This window comes from Enhydra lutris, unplaced genomic scaffold, assembly GCF_002288905.1.
Source record: "Enhydra lutris kenyoni isolate GAN:26980312 unplaced genomic scaffold, ASM228890v2 scaffoldscaffold86, whole genome shotgun sequence".
Lineage (NCBI taxonomy): Eukaryota > Metazoa > Chordata > Mammalia > Carnivora > Mustelidae > Enhydra > Enhydra lutris.
In genome coordinates, this window is record NW_019154170.1 from 195010 (window position 1) to 218703 (window position 23694).

Genomic DNA, 23694 nt, shown 5'->3' on the forward strand with positions numbered 1-23694 from the left:
GTCTCTTCTGTCTCTCCTGCCCTTATTGGTCACCATTTACACTCATTTGTTTTATCCTCTCAGTATTTTTTTTGCATCCATAAGCAAATAGGTATGGATATCTGTGTATGTATCTATCTACAATGTGTCTATAAATGTATATATCCAAAAATATATATGCATATATATATATACACATATATGTGTGTGTCTCCTGGCCCTTCCCTTCTTATAAAAGGAACATTTCGTATACTGTTTGGTACCTTGAATTTTTTCCTCTCCTTATATTTATTGGGGAGAATACTCTCTATGAATACCTAGAGATCATCTCACTCTGTAGTGGCTACGTGATCCTTCACTATACGGATATTCCCAAGTTTCCTTCCCAGTTCCCTATAGATGCTCATTTGTGTTGCTTCTAGACCTTCACAATTATATTTATTGCCACAGTAAATAGTCTTAGACATCTGTTTTAGTAGTTCTGTATCTTTGACAAAGATTCCTACAAGTGGGATGGACGGAGAAGAAGTTAGTGTCTTCACCGTTTTCTGTGATCATGACAAATTTCCTTCTGTAGGTTTGCAACCCAGCAGTGTAGGAGAGTGCCTTTCCAGGCAGGCTTTCCAATAAAGGGTTTTTCTTGATCGACAGATAAGAAATAGTATCATTGTAGTTGCAGTCTGCATTGGTTGTTATGAATAAGATCTCCAGTGATTCTACCAAGGGTGGTGTCCTTGGATTAGTAGTGATTGAAACCAGAATGTCCCAGGTTGAGTAGCAAGTGAGACACAAGGAAATGAGTCAAAGGGTAAAAACACTTTGCCTGTGCTCAGGGAAAGAGACTGGGTGAAAAACGGGAGGAAAACTCCCCTTCTTATAGATGTATTTCACTACTAAAAACACTGCATCTCCCATTATGTATATTTACTGGAAGGCAACATATTGGTTAAAATGGCTCAATATGAGGAATATGGATTTATAATAAAGACAGCAACAACAAAACCTAATACTGAGTAATTGAATAGCAATCCAACAATTATTATTTTTTTATAATGACAAAAGGCACATAAGGTAGAAATATTGAAAAGCCTAACAGTGTAAGAGGGTTCCCCTTTCTCCACATTCTCTGCAAAATTTGTTGATTCTTGCCTTGTTAATTTTTGCCATCCTAAATGGTGAAAAGCCAGTAATATTTCCCCCTCTTGTAAGAATTAAAAAAGTGTGGGCGTTCTCCTGAAATATCACTGGACCACATAGATGTCACCATGATACAAAAGCGATCTTTTTGTGAGGGTTACTTTTCTAAGCAGCATGAAAAATGGTTAATAGAACACTCTAATTCAAATAAGATTAGCTTAAATTTAGAGTTATATTAGCTGCTGATAAACTGTCATTAGTAATAAGTTTAGGAAATGGCCAGATGTTGTGAACATGAAACAGGAAGTGCCTGAGGAAGCAGGAGAGCGGCTGGACCGAGTCCTTTGTGTGGTAGAGAGACATGGAGTGAACAAGGGTGCAGTCTGGGAGGCTGGGTTCAGAGAGACATTTCTGAGCTGCTGTTCTAGATGGTAGAACGGGGTCAGGTGAAGACAGGGTCTAGGGTGGTGCCGATGGAAGGCGTGGCCAACGTGGATGGGGGCACACTCCTAACACAGTGAGGGTCATCCGCATGCCCCCTGACGTCATCTGACCGTGGTGGGACTGGCGGGGGAAAGACTGATGGGAGGCAGGTGCCAGCGTGTCCAGGAAAGGGTCGTAGCTGGGACTGTGTGTGTGACAAGCACTTGGATGGGAAGAACGTGCCCTGAGACTCTGTGAGCCTGAGGATTCCATGGGGGCAGCGCAGGCCCGTGCTGGTCATACTGGTTAGGACAGAAGAGGACAAGTTCTGCCTTCACATGCCCTGCGTTCATCCCCTTCTGAGCAAAGTAAAGACCCAGGACTAGAGACCCCACGTGCGTTTCGAAGGAGGACATGGTGGGCAGGCTGCGACAGGTCCGTCCTCAGTAGCCTGGGGAGGGAGAGAGGCTGTGAAGGCTCCTGTTTCCCCGTTTCTCCCAGAACCTGGCCTGCGTGCGCGGTGGGGACGAGAGGAGGAGCGTTGGGTTCTCTGTCTGAGTCACAGGATGGCGGCCATGGTTCTGTCCCCCACTTGTGGTAAGTTCGGGGGTCCTCAGAGTCAAAGCATTAAAGGCCTCTGCACCACAGAGCGGGAGAGGAGGGGCTGAGCTGTGAGGTGAGTGTCGAGCGGACACCCGGGGGTCACAGGGACCCCATGTGGTTCTTGGGATTTGGGGTGTTGGTGGTTTGGGCGACTGTGGAGGTGTCACCTGTGTGGTGAATATGGGAGAGCCTTTGAATTATGCCTCAAATTCTTTCTGTAAACTTGATAAAACAATAGTGCTGCCCCTTGAACTTCAGTTTCCTCTACAAGAAATGGGAAATGGGAACCATCGCCTTTTCCTCCAGTGCAGTAAGAGTCTTGGCCTTGGTGAGACAGAACTCTGCTCTGGCCTCCTGTGAAAGTTGTGTGTGCACGCGCGTGCATGTGTGTGTGTGTGTGTGTGTGTGTGTGTGTGTTGGGGTATGGTCAGTTACGGGTAAGTGGGGAAGCCCCCACACTGGTGAGTGCTAGAATACAGAGCCATCCCGACCTCCTCGAACTCATTTCTTTTTCTCCAGCTCAGCCTTCCCTGTTCTCAGCCTCTCCTCAAAAAGGATGCACAGAGGAGGAAGGGTCAGTGCATGGCTTCCTGACAAGCTGGTTACCAGTGAGTCAGATACCCCTTTTTCCAAGTCATTATTCTTTTCACCGAGTTGGACTTACCTTTCAGGGCCTGGAGCCCCACAACCAAACCATGTCCTCAGGCATTCCAGGATCTCTGGGTATCTGGTGACAGATAAAATGTTGTCAGTGTTTATCAACATTTTCTATATTTTCATAACTTCTTCCAGAGTCACTTTATACATAACATTATTATTAGTTTTAAAGAAAAGACATGACTGGGTCCTATATTCAAGCCACTGTTGATGGCTACTGGAAAGTATCTCTGGCATCTGCCATGTCCCTGGCCTATGCTCAACCCCGAGACTGAGGGAGATAAGACTGCAGGATTTCACAGTCTCCCTGGAATAAGGGACTCACTTAGAAGTACATTTCACCTTGGCAGTGGGTGTCAGTAGACAGGAGAGGAGCACTGCAGGCTGAGCCCAGAAGCAGTGGAGAGCACAGCTCAGGACTCTTCCCGTATATCTTATGCTTGGGGTTCCCTGTTTCTACTCCTGTCCTCCTCCTGTCAACTTGGTGGGGATAGTCCTTGGCTAAGACATAATGCTTGTGATGGCTCAGGACTTGGTGACCTTCGAGGATGTGGCTGTGGAGTTCACGCAGGAAGAGTGGGCACTGCTGGACCCCTCTCAGAGAACACTGTACAGAGACGTGATGCGGGAGAACTGCAGGAACCTGGCATCCCTGGGTAAGCCCCGCCTCAGCCCTGCATTTATTGGATGACTCAGGTAATAAGTCTTTTTGTTTTTAATTCATGTAACATTCACAGAACAGAAAACATTTTTAATGCTCAATTCAGTGATTTTTAGTAATGCCATGGTGTTGTACAACCATGTCTCATTCCAGAACATTTATTGCACCAAAAATAAACCCTATAATCATTAAGTAGCCACTCCCTTTCCCACCTACTCCAGTCAGTAGCTACCACGGATCTACTCTCTGTCTCTATGTTTTCACCAGTTCTGGACATGGCATATGAATGGAATCGTACAAGAGATATCCTTTTGTATGTGGCTTCTTTTGCATAATGTTTTCAAGGTTCAGCCATGCTGTAGCATGTATCAGAACTTTATTCCTTTTGTGGCTGAATGTTATTCTACTGTGTGTATACACCATTTTTTGTGTACCTACTCAACATTGATGAACATTTGAGTCATTTCCATGTTTTGGCTACTGTGAAGAATGCTGTGCTATGAGTATTCATGTATATTTTTGCCTGAACATTTTGTTTTCAGTTCTCTTGTACATATACCTAGAAATGGAATTCCTGGGTCTTGTGGTCATTCGGTGTTTCATTTTTTGAGGAACCTCCAACCTTTTCTCCGTGCACCATTTACATTCCCACCAGCAATGTGAGAACACATAGTTATTTGTGTTTCCCTAAAAAATAAGGAGAAGGGTCCTCTTTTCATGTGCCTGTAAGCCCATTTGTATATCTTCTTCAGAAAAGTGTGTATTCGAGTCCTTTGCCCGTTTTGGGGGGGCGCTGGGGTTGTTTGCCTTTTGCCTTTTTATTGTTGAGTCATAAGTGTTCTTTATATATTCTGGATGCTGGACCCTTAGCAAATACATGATATGCAAATATTTTCTCCCATTCTATGGGTTGTCTTTTCACTTTCTTGAAGGATAGTTTTGCTGCATATAGAATTAATGGATGACAGAGGTTTTTTTTTTTCTTTCAGCACTCTGAATGTGTCCTCCCACTGTTTTATGGCCTCTGCAATTTCTCATAAGAAATCAGCTGTTAATCTGATTGGTGGTGATCCCATGTATATGATGAACCAAAAATTCTCTTGCTGCTTTCAGGATACTCTGTCTTTAGCTTTCAACAGTTTGATTATAACATGTCTCAATTTGGTCTCCTTAATTTTTTTTAAAGATTTTATTTATTTATTTGACAGAAAGAGATCACAAGCAGGCAGAGAGGCAGGCAGAGTGAGAGGGGGGAAGCAGGCCCACCACTGAGCAGAGAGTCCGATGTGGGGCTCGATCCCAGGACCCTGGGATCATGACCTGAGCTGAAGGCAGAGGCTTTAATCCACTGAGCCACCCAGGAGCCCCTGGTCTCCTTAATTTTATCCTCTTCAGTGTTCATTAAGTTTCTTGATTGTGTAGATCCATGACTCTCTTCAATTTGGGGAATTTTTTGGCCATTTGCCTTTTAAAAATATTGTTCCTAGGGGTGCCTGGGTGGCTCAGTGAGTTAAAGCCTCTGCCTTCGGCTCAGGTCATGATCTCAGGGTCCTGGGATCGAGCCCCACATCGGGCTCTCTGCTCAGCAGGGAGCCTGCTTCCTCCTCTCTCTCTGCCTGCCTCTCTGCCTACTTGTGATCTCTCTCTGTCAAATAAATAATTTTTTTAAAAAAATAAATAAATAATAAAAAAATTAAAAAATAAAAATATTGTTTCTGCCCCTTTCTCTGTCTCCTCTCTTTCAAGAACTCCATTATGCACATGTTCATTGTTTGAAGGTGTCCCACAGGTTTCTTATGCTCTGTTATTTTTTTTCTTTTTCTTTTTTCTCTATATTCTTCAAATTGGACAATCTCAGTTGACCTATCTTCAAGTTCAGTGATTCTTTCTTTCACCAGATCAAGTTTGCTGATAAACTTCTCTAGTGAATGTTTCATTTTAATTTATTGTACTTTATACTCCAAAATTTCTGTTTGGTTCTATTTTATAATGTCTTTCACTATTTGTTGAGAATCCATTTTCATGGTTTCCTTTAGCTCTTTGAGCATGCTTAAAATAGTTGAAATCTTGGTCTAGTAAGTCTCAGGGATAGTGTCTTTTTTTTAAAGTTTTTGTTTATTTATTTGACAGAGAGAGGGATCACAAGTAGGCAGAGAGGCAGGCAGAGAGGCAGGGAGAGAGATGGGGAAGCAGGCTCCCCACAGAGCAGAGAGCCCAATGCGGGGCTCAATCCCAGGACCCTGAGCCAAAGGCAGAGGCTCTAACCCACTGAGTCACACAGGCGTCCCAGGGACAGTGTCTTTTAGTTTTCTTTTCCTGTAATGGTCATGCTTCTTTGTTTCTTTGCATGCCTCATAATTTGTTGAAAACTCCCAAACATTTGGAATGTTATGGCAGTTCTGTAAGTCAGAGATTCCCCCATCCCCAAGTTTTATTGTTGTTGCTCGTTCTAGTTGGGTCTTGTTTGGTGACATTTTTTTTTTAAAGATTTTTTTTTTATTTGACAGACAGAGATCACAAGTAGGCAGAGAGGCAGACAGAGAGAGAGAGAGGAGGAAGCAGGCTCCTGAGCAGAGAGCCCGATGTGGGACTCGATCCCAGGACCCTGGGATCATGACCTGAGCCGAAGGCAGAGGCTTTAACCCACTGAGCCACCCAGGCGCCCCGGTGACATTTTTTGAACTGATTTTGTAACGTCTGTATTTATCATGTGTGGCCACTGCAATTTCTGTTTTGTTGGGTTAACAGTCAGCTAGTGATTTATCAGAGATTTCCTTAAATGCCTGGAACTCCCAGTCTCTGCAGATGGTCTCTGTATATGTAGGAGCATGCCTTCACGACTCAAACAGTTTGTAACTCTGCCTTAGTCTTCACTTCCTGTTTGCATAGAACCTGATAGGCTGTCAAAGGTGAAGGCTTAGTGCCTTTTCAGATGTTTTCTGAGCATACGCCCAACCCTCGGTATGTACATGTTCTATACTTAGGACTACGTGGGAGCTTTTCAAAGCCCCTTTCCCCCAAAGTATCTTGCTCGCTACTTTTCCTCTGAGATTTTTGGGCTAGTCTTATGTCTGCTTCAGTGATTTTCCCTTGCCCCAGGCAGCAGTAGCTAATACATTTAAATGTATTCAGTACATGTTCCAGCCCTCCACCCACATAGCCCCTTCAACTCCAGGAGAGTTTGGAGTTAAAATAAAGGCAAGCTCTTTGAGCCAATCCTTTTGGGAGTCACCAGGAAGGTAAAAACACACAACCACACTTCTTTGAAAATAAGATTTGTCCTACTTCCACCAGTACTAAGAGCACAAACTGTCTTCAGTGTACTTGGTGAGGTGGGACGCAGGATGGGGTGAGGGTCAGCTAAAAAGCTCTCTTACAGATTCAGCTGGTTTTCTTGATTAAGCATTTTCCTTGCTGCTGTAAGCTCTTCATCACTTTCCAGAGTTTTAGTGAAGTTAATTCTAACAGTTTTTACCTATTTGCTTTTTTTTCCTTTTTTTTTTTTTTTTTTTTTTGGTGGAAGTTAAACTTTCAGAGTTCCCTACTTCATCATTTTTGCTGACATCACTTCTCAGAGGTCTTTCTTGGGCACCTTTGTGTTCCTAGGCCTGTGTTAGGAATTGGCAATACAGTGGTGAATAAGATAGATGTGGTCCCTACCATCATGGAGCTTACAGTCTAATGCCTTCCCTATGGACTGAAGATCTAGTGCTGGCCCTTACTTTATATTCTCTGTGCATAACAGTTTTGGAGCTTTTAAATCTGTATTTGAGCTTGGGCTTTAGCTTCTGGTACTAGTTATTCCCCCAAACACCCTGGGTATCATATCGACTGAGGTAACTTACTTTTTTTTTTTTTTCACTATGAAAGAGAACTACTATATTTATTAGAATTTATGGATAATTATTCCATTGTTCATAAAACCACACCTGCTTATCTTCAGAAGTAGGGGCTTCAGATTCATGATGAGGCTCATTTTCCCCTGTAGGGTCCCCCTACATACTATGTCTTCTCTTTATGGATAGGAAATGAAGATGATAAACCTGGCCTGGTGTCTGAATTGGAGCAAGAAGATAAAGTGACTACAGAGGAAATCACAATTCTCCCAGGCAACTGTCCAGGTGAGCCCCGGGTAGATTGTGAGTCCTTGTGAGGAACATCTCTGGCATGTGGCTTGGGAGTTTGGAGTGTTACATTAGGAAATGTCAGTCAGGGAGTTTTGTAAAATTTCCTTTTTTTCTTGACAAGATCAAAAGCATTTAAGATAAACCTCTTTGTGTACCTTCTTTGCTTCCTCTTAAATTCTCTGTGCATCACTTCAAATTTTACTTCAGCCTTAGAGGAAGAGAAAAGATATGTCTATTTTCCTTCTTAAATATGTTTCACATAAGCTCCATGTCCAGCTACTTCCCACTTTACATTCCTGACAAATCCTTCTTATATCAGCCCCAATCTCAATCTTCCTAGAGTCTTTTTTAAAAAATAGCTAAAATTGGGGCACCTGGGTGACCCAGTCGGCTTGGTGTCTGCCTTCAGGTCAGGCTCTGTGCCCTCTCTCACTATCTCTGTTGCCATCTTTGTCTCTGAAATAAATAAATAAAATCTTTTTAAAAAATACCAAAATTGTGAAACCTGTGTCCCTTTCACTGCAAACCTCCTGAAAAATGCTAATCCTTTAAGGTCTGCCTTCACTAATACATACTTTTTGTCTTTCATTTTCCCCACAAATTTAAACTTATTTTCAATTTGTTTCAGATTTGGAGACTCTACTTAAAGCCAAAGGGTTAACTTCCAAGCAGTATGCTTTTAGAAAAGAACAATATGAAAGCATAAAAATGGTAAGATCCCTAATTTTCCACAGTAAGAAAATGCCATAAATTAGAAAAACCACAGAGTCATTCTCCCAAGAGAAAGTGGCCTCTGAAGAGATACCATGAAACTATTGTGAATTTGGAGAAAATTATTTCACAATTATTTCTTCCCTGAGCATCTCCATAATTGTTTCTATAAACATGACTCAGATTTTGAAGGTTTCAAACATAAGCTTGTGTTAAGCCTGTCAGAAAAATGTTCTCTGACTATAATAAGGACTTGTGGCACCACAACCATTTTTTTAACTTCTATCCACTCAAACTAGCATAAAGCCTATACAAACACTTAAAGTAGCAAAAATGCCAAATTATAATGATATACATAACAGAATTCCTGGGAGAGAGAATTCCTATGATAGCATTGAATATTAAAAATACTATAGGGCTCCTGGGTAGCTCAGTGGGTTAAGCCTCTGCCTTCGGCTCAGGTCATGATCCCAGGGTCCTGGGATCAAGACCCGCATCGGGCTCTCCACTCAGCTGGGAGCCTGCTTCCCTTCCTCTCTCTGCCTGCCTCTCTGCCTGTGATCTCTCTGTCAAATCAATAAATAAAATATTTTTAAAAATATATTAAAAATACTATAAATTATAGTTATCATTCATCTCTCAATCAACAGGAAAGAAATCATCTTGGAGTGAAACTTAATGAATGTACTCAGTGCTCTAAATCTTCAGCACAAAATCTAACTTCACTCAGCACAAGAGAAAAACCAGAGAAAAACCCTATCAGAGGGGTTTTATCAGAGAAAAACCCTATGACCATAATCACTGTGGCAAATCCTTCAACAGTAGTTCTTGCCTGACTTTTCATAAGAGAATACATAATGGGGAGAAACCCTACAAATGCACTGACTGTGGGAAAGCCTTCAGTAATCCCTCTTCCCTTAGACTGCACGTGAGAATTCACACTGGAGAAAAACCCTATGAATGTAATCAGTGTTTTCATGTCTTCTGTACTAGATGTATCCTCAAAAGGCACAAGAGAGTTCATACTGAGGAGAATCATTATGAATGTAATCAGTGTGGCAAGGCCTTCAGCACAAGGTCCCCCTTACTATACACAACAGAATTCATACAGGAGAGAAACTGTATGAGTGCCATGACTGTGGGAAAGCCTTTAGGAAGAGCTCACATCTGACCCAGCGTGTGAGAACTCATACTGGAGAAAAACCCTATGAGTGTGATCAGTGTGCAAAATCCTTCAGCAGTAGTTTCTCTCTTACTGTGCACAAGAAAATACATAAGGGAGAGAAACCCTATGAGTGTAGTGATTGTGGGAAAGCATTTAATAATCTCTCATCTGTTAAGAAACACATGAGAACTCACACTGGAGAAAAACCCTATGAATGTAATCACTGTGGGAAATCTTTCAGTAGTAACTCTTACCTTTCTGTGCACAAGAGAATTCATAATAGGTAGATAAGAAAGCAGTGACTGGGAAAGCATTCATTGATCTCATCCTCCAACATCTTGGGAACTCATGCTGGATGTAGAAATTATCTTTGCCTAACAAGTTAGCCCCAAGACTTAGTGCTTTAAAGCAACAAACATTTATTATCTCACAATTTATGTAGGTCAGGAGTTCAGAAATGGATTAGCTACATAATTCTGGTTCTGGTTCCCTCACAAGGTTGCAACCAATATGTCAACTAGAACTGCAGGCACCTGAAGTCTTTAGTACTGAAGGGTCCACTTTGAAGATTGATTATTCACATTCCTGACAAACTAGTGCCAGTTGTTGGCATGGGACCTGTGGTTCCTTGCCATGTAGGCCTTTCTGCAATAATGAGTGTCTTTATAATATGGCAGCAAGTTCTCCCCCAAATAATGTGACCCAAAAGAACCAATGCAGGAGCCATGTCTTTTATGGCTTAGTCACAGAAGGATATATTCTCTCTTCATCTATACTGTGTTGGTCACCCAGACTGATTCTGATTCAGTGTGGGAGGGAACTACACAAGGTATGGATACAAGGAGAGAAACCACTGGGAATGATTTTGGAGACTAATCATGACTCAGTGAAGAAAAGCTGTCATCAATATGCAATAGCATTCAGTAGCCCAAAAGTTAACTCACTGTGGAGAGAAACCCTGTAAGTACAGCTTATGTGATAAGACTTTTACCTCAAACTCTCACAGAAAAAAGAAAAAATTACCAGGCACTGGGGTGGCTCAGTCATTAAGCAACTGCTTTCAGCTCAGGTCATGATCCCAGAGTCCTGAGATCGAGGCCTGAATCAGGCTCCCTGCTCAGCAGGAAGCCTGCTTCTCCCTCTCCCACTCCCCCAGCTTGTGTTCCCTCTACCACTGTGTCTCTCTCAAATAAAATAAAAATCTTTAAAAAAAATTACCAACTGGGGAGAAACGGGAGGAATGCATTGGCTAAAGGAAAGCCTTTTGTGGTATCTTGTGAATCACATGAAATTCACATGAAGGGAAAACCCCATGAATGTCACCAAAATGGAAACTCTTCCAATGACACTCATCCTTTAAGACATACATTAAGAAATCACAATTTACAGAAATTTTACAGACATACAAATTTTAAGACATACATAAGAAATCACACTTTACAGAATTCCCTATATATAAGTCATATGAAATGAAAGCAATTGGCACTCTCCACTCTACTCTCCTCTTCCCTGCTCCTTGCTTTAAGAGGTTAATGGACTGTATCAGTGGGCTCATATACCTCAGACTTCGGTTTGTGTTTGTCGGAGGAGAGCCCAGGTAGGAGATCAGGGGGGATAGAGGAGAGTGAGTCCATGGCAAAGCATATCCTTGCAGGAGAACTGGGTTCTAGATGCTACCCTTGTCCACTTCTCAGCCCCTATAGTGCAGCCTTCTCCCCTCATCCCACCATGCCCCCAAACTTCAATAATCACTCCCTCCTCTGTCCTCTCCTTCCTTGTTCTTCTTCCAGTCACTGAATATGCACTGTCCCTTTTTTGTTTCCCTATACCCTCCCTGCAATTGTTATGGTATAGTGATATACCAGTGTACTGAAAACATAATAAAAGGTCTTTACCATTTTCTGCAAGGCCCCAGACAATCCAGATCCACTGCAGAACAGACCTCACCTTCCACAACTCCTGTTTACTTCCTAAGTCATAGTCGCACTGGTTTTGCTCTAGCCCCACCAGCCCAGCACTGTTCAATATCAGGTCTCCATACTGCCTGGACTGATATTCCCAACATAGCTATATAGTTCACTCTCTCAGTTCACTTAGGTTTCTGCCAAAATGTTGCCTGAACTGAAAAACTTCATTCCCACTCCAAATATGTGAGCAAGTCTCCAGTTCCCACATTTATTACATTTATTGGGAGTTTTTCATTTCAACAGCACTTATCACCATCTGACTGACTCTATATATGCTTCTTTATTTCACTAATATTTATTCCCCATCCCAACCCCCACTATGTTGTGAACACCACGAAACCAAGGACTTTGATTCATCACTGTAGATCCTGTGCCACAACCATGCCTGGTAGGGAGGCAGTTTTTTCTTGCATAGTGACGAAGAGTATGGACTTTGGAGAAAGACTATTTGAGTTCAAGTCCAGACCCTACCACTTAATCACCTGGCTACCTCAGGCAAGTAACAGACATTTTGTGCCTGTTTTTTCATTTATAAAATGGGAACAATGAGAGTGCCTACTTTGTAAACTTGTACTGAGGATTCAGTTAGTTCAGTTAGTTCAGTTAGTTCATATATATAAAGCACTTGGGGACTGCCTGAGATATAGGAAACACTATATATGTATTGGCGTTGGAGTCTTCCAAGTTTATCCAGGGCTTTTTTTCTGAATCTTTAAGGGATATGTGCTGGGACAGCCCAGGGGAAGGGCATCTGGGGTTTGTGCATGTGGCATCCTGCACCTGTGGGTCACTAGGGGGGGGGGGGGCAAGGGGACAATAGAAGGAGCAAGAATGGCACTTGCACCCCTGTGTTCACTGCAACATTATTCAGAGTAGCCAAGATATCGAAACAACCCAGGTCCACTGATGGGTGAATGGATAACGAAAACATGGCATAGATATAAACAGAATAATATTCAGCCATAAAAAAGAGCAAAATATTTCCATTGGCCACAACATAGATGGACCTTGAAGGCATTATGCTAAGCAAAGTAAGTCAGACAGGGAAAGACAAATACCCTATGATTTCATTTATATGTGGAATCTAAAAACAAAAACAAAACTCAGTTCATAGAACAAACTAATGGTTGTCAGAGGCAGGAGGTGAAGGGGGTCAAAAGGTACAACCTTCCAGTTATAAAATAAGTAAGTCATGGGGAGGTCATGTACGGCATGGTGACTATAGTTAATAAAACTGTATTGTGTATTTGAAAGTTGCTAAGAAAGTAAATTTTTAAAAATTCTCATGACAAAAAATGTCACTATGTATCGTGATGGATGTCAACTACATTCCTTGTGGTGATCATTTTGCAACATATACAAAAATCAAATCATTATATTATACACCTGAAACTAATATAATGTTACATGTCAATAATATCTCAGTTTTAAAAAGAAAAGAAGGGGCGCCTGGGTGGCTCAGTGGGTTAAAGCCTCTGCTTTCAGCTCAGGTCATGATCTCAGGGTCCTGGGATCGAGCCCCGCATCGAGCTCTCTGCTCAGCGGGGAGTCTGCTTCCTCCTCTCTCTCTGCCTGCTCTCTGCCTACTTGTGATCTCTTTCAAATAAATAAAAAATATATATATATAAAAAGAAAAGAAAAGCTAGGATCTATTAAAAAAAAAAAAAGACTGGCAAAGGAGGATGCCTACCAGGAGAATCATGATGATGTCAATGTCAGTGATTGGTATTATCTAACACTTGGCAGAGACAGTCTATGTGCCCCACATGAAATGACTCTTCATCTACACAATACCATAAATCAGGTGACTGTGCTACTTTATTAGTTTTCTTTTGCTGTGTAACAAATTTAACGACTTAAAACCACACATTCGTTTATTATCTCACAATTTCTATGGGTCAGGAGTCTGCACAACATTGAGGTCTCAGAGTCTCTCAAGACTGCAACCAAGGTGGCTTCCAAGCCACATTCTCATGTGGAGGCACGAATGGAGAAGACTATGCTTCCGCGCTCATTCACGTTGTTGGTGAACTACAAAGTTCATTTCCTTGTGGTTGTAGGACTCACGACACCAGCTTTATACTGGCTGTTGGCTGGAGGCTAACCCTCTGTCCTAGGGGCAGCCACAGTTCCCTTCATGTGGCCCCTTTCATAGGCAGCTCACAATAGGATTGTCTGCTTCTTCAACATCACCAGTAAAATCTCTCTCCAACCTGCTAGTGTGAACTCTTGTATAGTACTCCATAATGATGGGAGTGACATTCCATCACCTTCTCCATGTTCGATGAGTTAGAAACAAGTCACAGGGATGCCTGGGTGGCTCAGTCAGTGAAGCGTCTGACTTCAGATTGGGTCATGATCCCAGGGTCCTGGGATCGAGTCCTGCATCAGGCTCCTTGCTCCTGGGGAGCCTGCTTCTTCCTCTGCCTGCCACTCCCCCTACTTGTGCTTGCTCTCTCTCTCTCTCTCTCTCTTTCTCTCTCTCTCTCTGTCAAATAAATAAATAAAATCTTTTTTAAAAATAGAAAGAAAAAGAAACAAGTCACATTCCATCCCCATACTCAGGGAGAGGGGATTATACAAAGTGGTGGACACCAGGAAGTGGGACTTATTGATGGGGGGGGTCACCCTAAATTGTATCTACCACAGCTATTTTCCCCAACATGACAGGACAGAAAGGAAGATCAGCGATGTTCCTTCAACTCCCAGAAGCCCAGGTGCCACATCTATGAAACACAGGGTCGTCTGGACCACGTGAAGTTCATGAAATGACTCCACACACCATGGGACTCATTCTCTGAGGCTTGAAAATGTGTATTTATAATAATAAAATACTAATAAGGCTACTTAGCTGTGCTGAGCTTATACCATGTGCCAGGCTCAGTGCTTAATGCCTTTCCAGTCTTACCCAATTTCATCTCAGAATGACCCTCTAGTAGAGGTTCTGTGATTATCTTTTTCTATAGTTGAGGAAACTGAGGCTTAGGGAGGTTTAATAAGCTGTCTCAGACTGCCCGGTGAACAATCAGCCAATTCACAAATCTCTAACTTTGGAAGTCTTGTTGTGAACCAGTCGGTACCTCTAGAATACCCTTCACCACGGGAGCTTTGCCTTCTCCTTCCTGTATGGGTTATGGTTCAGCATTCTGGATTTCTCAGGGCAACCATGGAGAGACTGTTCAGAAACCTCACGGGGGGAGGGGGCCACCTGGGTGGCTCATTTGGTTGTGTCCGACTCTTGGTTTCAGCTCAGATCATAGTCTCACAATCTTGAGATGAAACCTCGCATCCAGCTGCTCACTTAGCCCAGAGTCTACCTCAGATTCTCCTTCCCTCTCCCTCCCACTCACTCTCTCTCCTGCTCGCTTGCTCTCTCTCTCAAATAAATAAAATCTTTAGAAAAGAAAAGAAACCTCAGCTCTTTGTTTCTCCTTGATGCTGGAATGCCAGATGAACCTCTATGTCCATCAACCAGAGCACAGTGAAACAAATGCTGTGTGACCTTTGAGGGTTCACTATCCTCTTTGACGCATTTGCTAAAGCTTCCAGTGAGAGACTCCCTGAGGTTCTAACATCTCTGGTGTGGTAGATGGGGTTCCGTAAGGAAAAAAAACTCAGAGCTCTTTTATCCTGCCGTCATCAGACAGATGAGTGAAACCATCTGGAATCACTCAGTCCAGCCAAGCCGTTGCCTGCCCCAAGAGGTTAGACACAGAAGCCTGGATTTAAGTTAAGTGCTGGCCTGGCTTATGGAATCGTGAGAAATTACAGCTGTTTGTTGTTTGAAGTCACTAACTATTGGAGTGTTTGTTTACAGCAACGAATAGAGAGAAAGGGTTTAGTTGGTTTGCATGGGGGAGTCTTACCAGGGGTAACTTGGGATCAGCATCTGTAAGGGACAGAAGTGGGTCTGAGCAGACAGAAAAATTACACTGCAGTGCAGCGGCAGCCAGAACCTTACCTGATCCCACAGGGAGCACTCCAACTTCTGAGTTGTTCTTCAGAGTCGTCCCACGCTGCACTAGTGTATTAGGGCTGCTGTACTGAAGGTCCACAGCCTGAGGGTGGACTTAAACAACAGAAATGTATTCTCCCACAGTTCTGGGGACTGGAAGTCTAAGATGAAGGTGTCAGCAGGGTTGGGTCCTCTTGAAGTTGTGAGGGAGAATCTGTTCCTTGCTTCTCTTCTAGGTTCTGGTGTTCCCTGGAGATCTTTAGCATTCCTTGGCTTTTAGGTGTGTTGTCCCAGTTTCTGCCTGTGTCTTCACATGGCATTCTCCCTGTGTGCCTGTGTCCAACTTTCCCTTTTTATAAGGACACCGGTCATTTCAGATCAGGGGCCCACCCTACTCCAGCATGATTTCATCCTCACTAATTCCATCTACAGTCAACCTATTTCCAAGAAAAGCCACAGTCTGAGGCACTGGAGGTTAGGATTTGAACATATATTTTTTGGAGATTTGGGGAGACACAAACCCTTAACAGGCACAGGGGTCAGAGATTCATACTCCTACAAAAACCAGTCATCGGATATGGCTGCCCTAAGGAAGGGAGCATAACTGTGGGCAAAGCAGCTCCCTTAAGCCTAGGAGAGTGCTGGCAGAGGGACTAAGTTGTGAGCCCCCAGCAGATGACAGCCCCTGACATCTGGAAGAGCGAGCACCTGGGTTCTGAGAGGTATTCTGGATGGTGCACTAGTGTCAACTACAGTGAATCCACCACAGCGCTCACTACATCTACCACGCTGATAGATCTACCCACTAGATCTACTACAGCATCTACTGCAGTGGCAACTCGTGGCTCTGATTACAACACGGGTTTCTAGAGGGGCTTGAGGTGTAAGACTGGGTGAGTCACCTAGAGGGCACAATCTCAGGCAGCACAGTCAGCCTCATGGGGTAGAAACCATGCCCTAGGAGATGGGTCAGCAGCATCCAAGGAGGTTAGAGACCAAGAGCTAGAAAACATGAACCTCATCATACATAGTCTAGACCACCTGCTAATCAGGTCAGCCCTGTTAAGAGCATCACTTCCCAATTTTGTGGAGTACTTTGGAGATACCAAAGCTTTCATGTGCTTCCTCTCACTTATGCACTATGCTGGTAACAACTCTCTCATCTATGGTCATGCAGCACACACTTGGGGCAGAGTCAGGGCCAGAGCTTGTACTTCCTGGATCCCAACCCTGAGCACTTCAACCACTCACATCCCCATTCCAACCCAGGGCCCAGCCAGAGCTCCTCCTCTGGTTGCAAGATTGTGGCCTATAAAGCCCAGACAATGACCCTGCTTCCTCAGCCTTGCCAGCTTCTCAGCAAAGGCCCAGAGTCTTGGATAGATGGGCAGATGGGTGAACAGATGAACAGACAGATGGCTGAATGGACAAACAGGTGGATGGATAAATGGATGGATATGCAGATGGGTATACAAATGGGATGGTTGAATGAATAGATGGATGGAAAGAAGGAAGTAAGTTAGGGAAGGAAGGGAAGGAAGGGAAGGAGGGAGGGAAGGAGGGAGGAGAGGCAAAAGGTTGGCTTGATGGATGGTTCCGTGGGCAAACACGGGCAGACCGATAGACAGAAAAATGGACAGATGGATAGATGGATGAATAGAGTGAGACTGTGACCAGAAGATCCACTGAGCCAACACACAGAACCATGAGATATACATGTTTGCTGTTTTAAGCCACAAAGTTTTGAGAATGTTTGTTACACAGCAACAACTAACATTTGAAGTAGTGTAACTCATTCAAAGTCACACAGGGAGCTAAAGGGAGGGAGTCTATCTCCTTACCCACCACACTCTGTGTATAGCTCATGCAAAGCTGTTCAAAATCCTCTTCCAATCTGTGGTCCCCCGCTGACCATCCACGCTGGGGGCAGGTCCATGCTGCCGAGACGACACTAAAAGTATTCAATATGTAAGTCTTCAGCATGGTGAAATGGAACAAGATCCTGGAGATCCCCTCATACTCCTGGAGCGAAGCCCTTAGTGCTTGCATCATGGGGCGGTCTGGGGGTCTTTGGGGTAGCAGTTACTTACCAACTGGTATGGGATAATTTAATATATAAACCACCAGCTCAACTGTACAGGTATGTACCAGCAGATCATCAGCCCTGTTTATAACAATATTTAACCTCCTGCTTCATTGAAGAACCCATAGGTTTGTTCCTTCTTAAAACAGATCCACACAACTTCCAGATTTCCCTTAACACAGCCCACCCTATAGCCACAATCCCACACAGGTCACAGGTCCTTGCTTGAACACCACACACACACAAAAAAAAACCCCAAGACTATTCTTGGATAATTTATTCAGAATTTTCATATAAACAGGTAATTATCCCATATTTTACATGCAGAGCAATTTCAATATTCAAAAAAAAAAAAGGCATATTCTGTACACGGCACTACTTGGCTCTTGTAGGAAAACATTGAAAAAATAATTGAGCTCTTGGTGGGTTTTGTGTTTCTGAGTTGTTTTTCACATATGCCGAGGCACATTTGATCCTGTGTAGCTGACAACAGATGGAAGTGTCTGCTGCTGACATGCGGGGCCAAGACCGCCCCCAGGCACACAAAGTAGAAAGACTAAACAAGCCATTCCCGAATGTGTGCATAGACGCACACTCATCTTGGAAGTTGTTCCTTCTTTCCAAAGGAGACCAAGAGCCTCAGATTCACAATCTGGTTTCTAGTAAGGACTTTTGGGGCCCACATCCAAATAAGAATTTGGCTGAAGGTTGTTTCTGGACCCTGACTGGTATGAGGTGACCATGAGCTCAAAAAGTCAATGTTTCCCTCTGCTTCTGGGGGGACCCCTAAGGAAACATTCACCTTTAATTGTAGCCCCTGAAAGTCCATCACATTCTTTCAAGCAAATGCACAAATTAGCATTTGTTCTTTCCATCTCAGCTTCACCTTCGGTGTAAATCAAAATTCTAAAGAACATTCTGGAAGGCCTTCTAAATGGACACCATTCTATGTGCACCATTTATATACAATCAGCATTTCCCTGTTCCCTACCCCCCAACAAAACCATAACTTCTGAAGAGCCTGAGGTGTCAAGGACTCACCAAGTGGTATCCAAAAGACATTTAACACCAAATTTTCACCCACCACGAAGTAGAAGAATGATTGTCCCTGGGACTACAGCACATCCATCACCTACCCAGATGGCTAGCATGGGCCATTCTCTGATGGCAATGCTGCCCACTGACCACTATTTTCACAGCTACAAATGAACACCTCCCAACCCAACAAGCACATTATGGCAGATTGTCCGCTCTGGTGGGAGATAGTGGAAGAATTGTCCATTGACTGGCAGCAGTCTCCAATGATCACAGGATTGTATGTGCAGACCCTTGCATCAGTTCCCACACTTTCTCCATTGTGCTCAATATCTCTCCAAGAGAACCAGCAGCATTTCTCCCAACTAGCTTGAAATAACAGGAAAGCACCAAGGATAGCTCCCAGAATACAAACATTTCCAGAAGTGTGTTTGACATCACTGGTCCTGGGAGAAAGTAATGTGCTTGCTTTTCTCCTCTTGGAAGAAGAAACTACTATGTGGATTAGGCCACATTAACGAAAAAGGTTTTAATAATAATGAGACATCTTTAAAAGCAAACAGCAAAAAGTGTCAACCTAAGCTGGCTTTGTTGCTTTTTTTTTTTTTTAATAGCCAATCACTGCAAGCCCCCCAGTATAGACCATCACTATAAAGCCCCTCCCAGGGCAACCATGACTTCCTAGGACCAAAGTTGTTAGAGCCAACATTATGTGATGAAAAAGGCTTGTGACCCAATGGCTGCTTGCTCTTCTCACTGCAGTAGCAGAGGCAACTAAAGGAAATAGGTGAAATCCCATTTGTGCAGGTGGGCCCATCACTCTACTGTATCTCTCCAGGGTAAGCACAAAAGGGTGAGACCATGGGGGGTGGGCAGCATCTGAAAGTATAAGGGCAGTGAGGTTTGGCAAGTACAGCCCTGCTGGCCCTTCCCAGACTTACAAATGGGTTTTTTCAAAGCCCCGTTAAGTTCAAACAGTATCAGCCAGAGGTCAACCAAACACAGGGGTCCAGAGTTTTGTTGCTTAAAAAAAAAAAAAAAAAAAAAATACACTCAGCATGCTGGTGGGTTCTGGATTGGAATTTCTCAACATTCCCCCTCTCCACTTAGAAAATAGAAATGCTACATCAGGTGTTTGCATGTGAGGTCCCCACAAGTGCAATTTGTTCCACTCCCATTAAAGGAGTAGGAACAAGCCACGGAGACCCAGGGCACCTCGGTGCTCAATTCACGGGGATGCAGCGGGACAGTGGGTGTGGTGGCTTTGCTCTAAAGCCTCTCTTTGCCCCAGCAGGAGATGGAATATCCTCTCTTAGCCAAAGGCAGGTAGCTCAGAACTTGGTACCCCACAAATCAGATATATCACAATGGCCTGAAATCTAGTTCGTGTTTGGGAGCATGGTGTCGATGGATGGAGGACCAAAACAAAGTGGAGGAGGGATTGAATTCAGAGAAGATTATCAGCCAGAAAAAGGATCTATGCTCACACGAAAGCCACACTTTATCCCAACTCCCTCCCTCAAAATTCTTACTGGTCCCTGGCATTTGGAATCAGCTGATACAGATTTTCCCTGATTCAGATTGGATCCAGGCAGAATTCTGAAGTCTCAAAGATGTCCATTATTGAACCACATCCTAATGATACACTGAGGTAGACTGTGCTGGAAAAAAAAAAAAATCATTACCCCACATTCACCTGTTTATTTTTGATAAAAATTTACATGCACTCCATTTTTTATGAAAGTGATTTTTACAGTGATTTTATATATTAAAATAAATAATTTTCCCCTAATATAAGAAAACCTTTCTGAATTAGAAAAATGTGAAAATTGTTGCTAGTGTGGTATACGGCCACTACAAATTTACTATGAAAAGAACAAAATACCTAGATCTATGTGTTCTTAATTTACGTAGACCCTCTTATATGTACAAAATAAATTTGGTGAAAATAATTTCTGTACTCTTGTTCCTTGTACCCAATCATTGAGGCTCCCCAGAAGTATTTCATGTGCTATAATTTCTCAAATCATATAAATAAGATAGTAATAGGCAATTGGGATTTGTCTACCTGTGTTGTTAATCAAGAATTGAGAAGGTTCAGAGGTTGCCATTGTCTCTAACCTATTCTGAAGCCCGCAACTATTAAGAGAAGAGGAGAAGGAAGCAGTCAAAAACTCATGAGAAAATGCTCTCAGGGATAACACGTGGGTGATGATTTTGATGAACCAAAGTAATGGGTTCACCGTGTTCTTTATTTGAGCAGCTGTGATTCTTTCCCCAAAGGGAAGAAACTGGATTCACGCCCATCCAGAAGTTCTTGGTGGCGTGAAGGTCCTTAGCAGTTTCTCTTCCAGACTCTACTCTCTTGGGGACTGCAACGTCATAAGCACCTGAGAGTTCTGCTCAGGCCCCACACCTGGCCCAGCTGAGGTCACTGGGCACAGAGCAGCTTCTGGGAGGTCAACTCTGAGGACAGGTGGATGCCCTGAGGGTGGAGGGGACCGACAGGTGCATCTCGCTTCATACTGCTTAGTGTTCTCAAAGTCCACCTGGGCTGTCACACTTTGGGGTTTAGTTCTGCTGTGGTATGTGCACACCCAGTTGAGGAAGCATGCGAGGTACACACAAGGAACCAAGAGATCCAAGAGCCACAAGTGTGTCTGAAGGCAGGACTCAGCTCCAGGTGGCTATCAGCTTTCCCAAGCAGAAACCAAACCCAATCTCCCACACCCTCAGCGTGGCCTCATCATGTCCAAAAGGGTCAGCAGCTAATGTGGCTTTATTCCCAGAAAAGTGGATGCCTTTAAGACCAAACAAATCAGCCACTGGTGCCTCACTCCCTCTCTGCACACAGGCAGACCAACCCACAAACCCTCCCCCCGACCCCGGGAAACAGTTAATAACTTATGAGGCTGACGTTGGAGAGTTTTAAAAAATTAAATATGTTACAAATATATTCTCAAAATCCTTAATCAACTCAGTTCTTTTTTTCTTCTTTTTTTCTTTTTTCTGTCCTAGCTTTGTTTGGTCTTGAAAAGATCCACTATCACTCCAAATGACTCCCTTGGCTTCTGGAAAACATTTTTCACCAAAGTTAAGGGAGAAAAGACTCCTGAGACTAGGCTTGGGGCAGAAGAATCTGTGGAGGGTACAGTCTCCCAGTAAATAAGGAAGGAAGGAGATGGGAGGATCAGGAGCTCGAGAAGACAGAACCTTCATGAGCCGACCCCCAAAGTGTCAACGGGGCACGAACGCTTTGCATGCACGCACGGGCACACACGTGCACACACACACGCCAGCCATATCTAGCCTGGACATATACACACACGCGCACGGACACACGCCGGGACTGCAGATCCTTATCAGAAGTACAAAAGCAGCAGCTATTGGTCAATTTGAGGAACTGACTTTGTGAAGAAGAAGAAAAAAAAAATCCTTCAGCCTGGATGAGGAAAAAACACCTTCCTGAAGCCTACTCTGGAAAGCCTGAAATTCTACTGGAACAGGGTTGTTTTTTTTTTTCCTTTCTTTCAAACTTTTGTTCCAAAAACAAGTTTCATGTTTTATACTGTAGCTCAGACGCCAGGAGAAAAAAAAAAAGAAGAAGATTTGTAAAAACAGGTGCTTGCTCTCATGTACTAGAAAAAAATAGTAACATCCTGGCTTAAAACCACAGTTGCCTACAAAGGACAGCAGCCAAGGAAACCCCTTCTCTAGGGTCACAGTTCAATTCTCTGACAGCTCGTCAAATTGGCAATCAAACACGTTTTTAAGTCACAGATGAACAGCAATGGATAGTTATGATCTCTGAGCTCCGTCGGACACTGGCAGATTCATAGGAGAATCCTGAGTTTTCTGGAGACCTTCAGACCCGAGGAAAGTGAAGATGGGAACCCCTCCCCCAAAACAGGCGCTGTTAAGAAGGATTCGACCTGGGCAGAGTCAGAATCCGTCCGTTTTTCTTGCCCCCATTCATGTGGGTATAGGGGATGTGCTCCTCGTAGTTCCGCTTTAGGCCCAGGGAGGACCCTCCATCCCGGCCCCCGGCCTCCTCCCTCTGAGAGTGGGAGGCCCGATCCAGGGGGACACTCTCCATGTCCTCAAACTCCATCTCCAGCTCCTCGCTCTCAGGTGCCTTGTTCTCCTCGCTGTGGAAGAAGGAAACTTCCGGAAAGCTGGGGTGCAGGTCATCCTTGAGCAGGTCGACGATCTCCAGGAAGGTGGGCCGCATCTTGGGATTGAATTGCCAGCACATACGCATCAGGTCGGTGCTGCGGGACAGAGGGACAGTCAGGAACGCATCCGGCGGCATCTGGCTGAGCAGTCTCCACCCCAGCCCCCTCCCCTGTGGCCCACACCCACGACGACAAGCGCCAACATCAGTGCAGGCCATGGCCAAGACAGAAACGAGATTTCTACCGGTGCTTAGAAGAGAACGGTTTGGGAAAGAGAGCCGAAGGGGCTGCCTCACTCCCAGGCCAGATCAAGAAGCGCACCTCTCGATGCACCCACCTGTTTGGCTAAGGTTGATCATTTTCTACATTCCTGGTTTTTTCTTTCTCCCATTTGGTGCATTTCATAAAGTTGAATTCCTACCGGGGCTTCCTGAAAGGCTTCCCTGTGCCAAGGAGCAATCTTTCTAGGGTCAAAGAGCCTTCAAGGTTGAGATGCTTGCCTCATGGGGCAGCTGAGGGGACTGAACCTAGAGGGCCCAGCTCTGAGCAGCCATCCTGCAGGCTTGGTGCCGGCGCTGTCCAGGGTGCTAGCAGGGGCGTACAACCCGACTTAGCCAAGCGCGCACAGTGCAGGTGCTGAGGGCCCGGGGTTTCTATTTTACCTCTTCCCCTCCCCCAAATGACCTGATCTGGTCCTCTGCAGTGCCTCTGTAAACAAAGTTCTACTGAGTGTTCTGCAGTTCCTCGAGTACAGATCCTTTACCTCTATGGTTAGGTTTATTCCCAGTTATCTTATAGTGAAAGAAGGGCCATCTGTACCCCAGTGTTCATAGCAGCAATGGCCACAGTCTCCAAACTGTGGAAAGAACCAAGATGCCCTTCAACGGACGAATGGATAAGGAAGATGTGGTCCATATACACTATGGAGTATTATGCCTCCATCAGAAAGGATGAATCCCCAGCTTTTGTAGCAACATGGACGGGACTGGAGGAGATTATGCTGAGTGAAATAAGTC

General features: G+C 44.0%; 2 protein-coding genes across 5 annotated transcripts in view; one reads left to right on the top strand and one right to left on the bottom strand.

The window, feature by feature from the left end:
• Positions 1-2090: 2090 nt before the first annotated feature.
• LOC111161804 (zinc finger protein 558-like) lies at positions 2091-9750 on the top strand. The gene is given in 8 exon segments (XM_022525774.1): positions 2091-2136; positions 2662-2750; positions 3329-3455; positions 7486-7581; positions 8216-8298; positions 8949-8997; positions 9000-9377; positions 9380-9750. Coding segments are annotated over 8 exon segments (1224 nt in total). The 5' UTR covers positions 2091-2105.
• Positions 9751-21513: 11763 nt separating this feature from the next.
• LOC111161798 (insulin receptor) overlaps positions 21514-23694 on the bottom strand; it is a 124989-nt gene continuing 122808 nt past the window's right edge. For all 4 annotated transcript variants that reach the window (XM_022525766.1, XM_022525764.1, XM_022525763.1 and 1 more), the window contains one exon: positions 21514-22774. In XM_022525766.1, the coding sequence (XP_022381474.1) occupies positions 22420-22774 (355 nt within the window). In that variant the 3' untranslated portion in view covers positions 21514-22419. The remainder of the gene's footprint in view (positions 22775-23694) is intronic.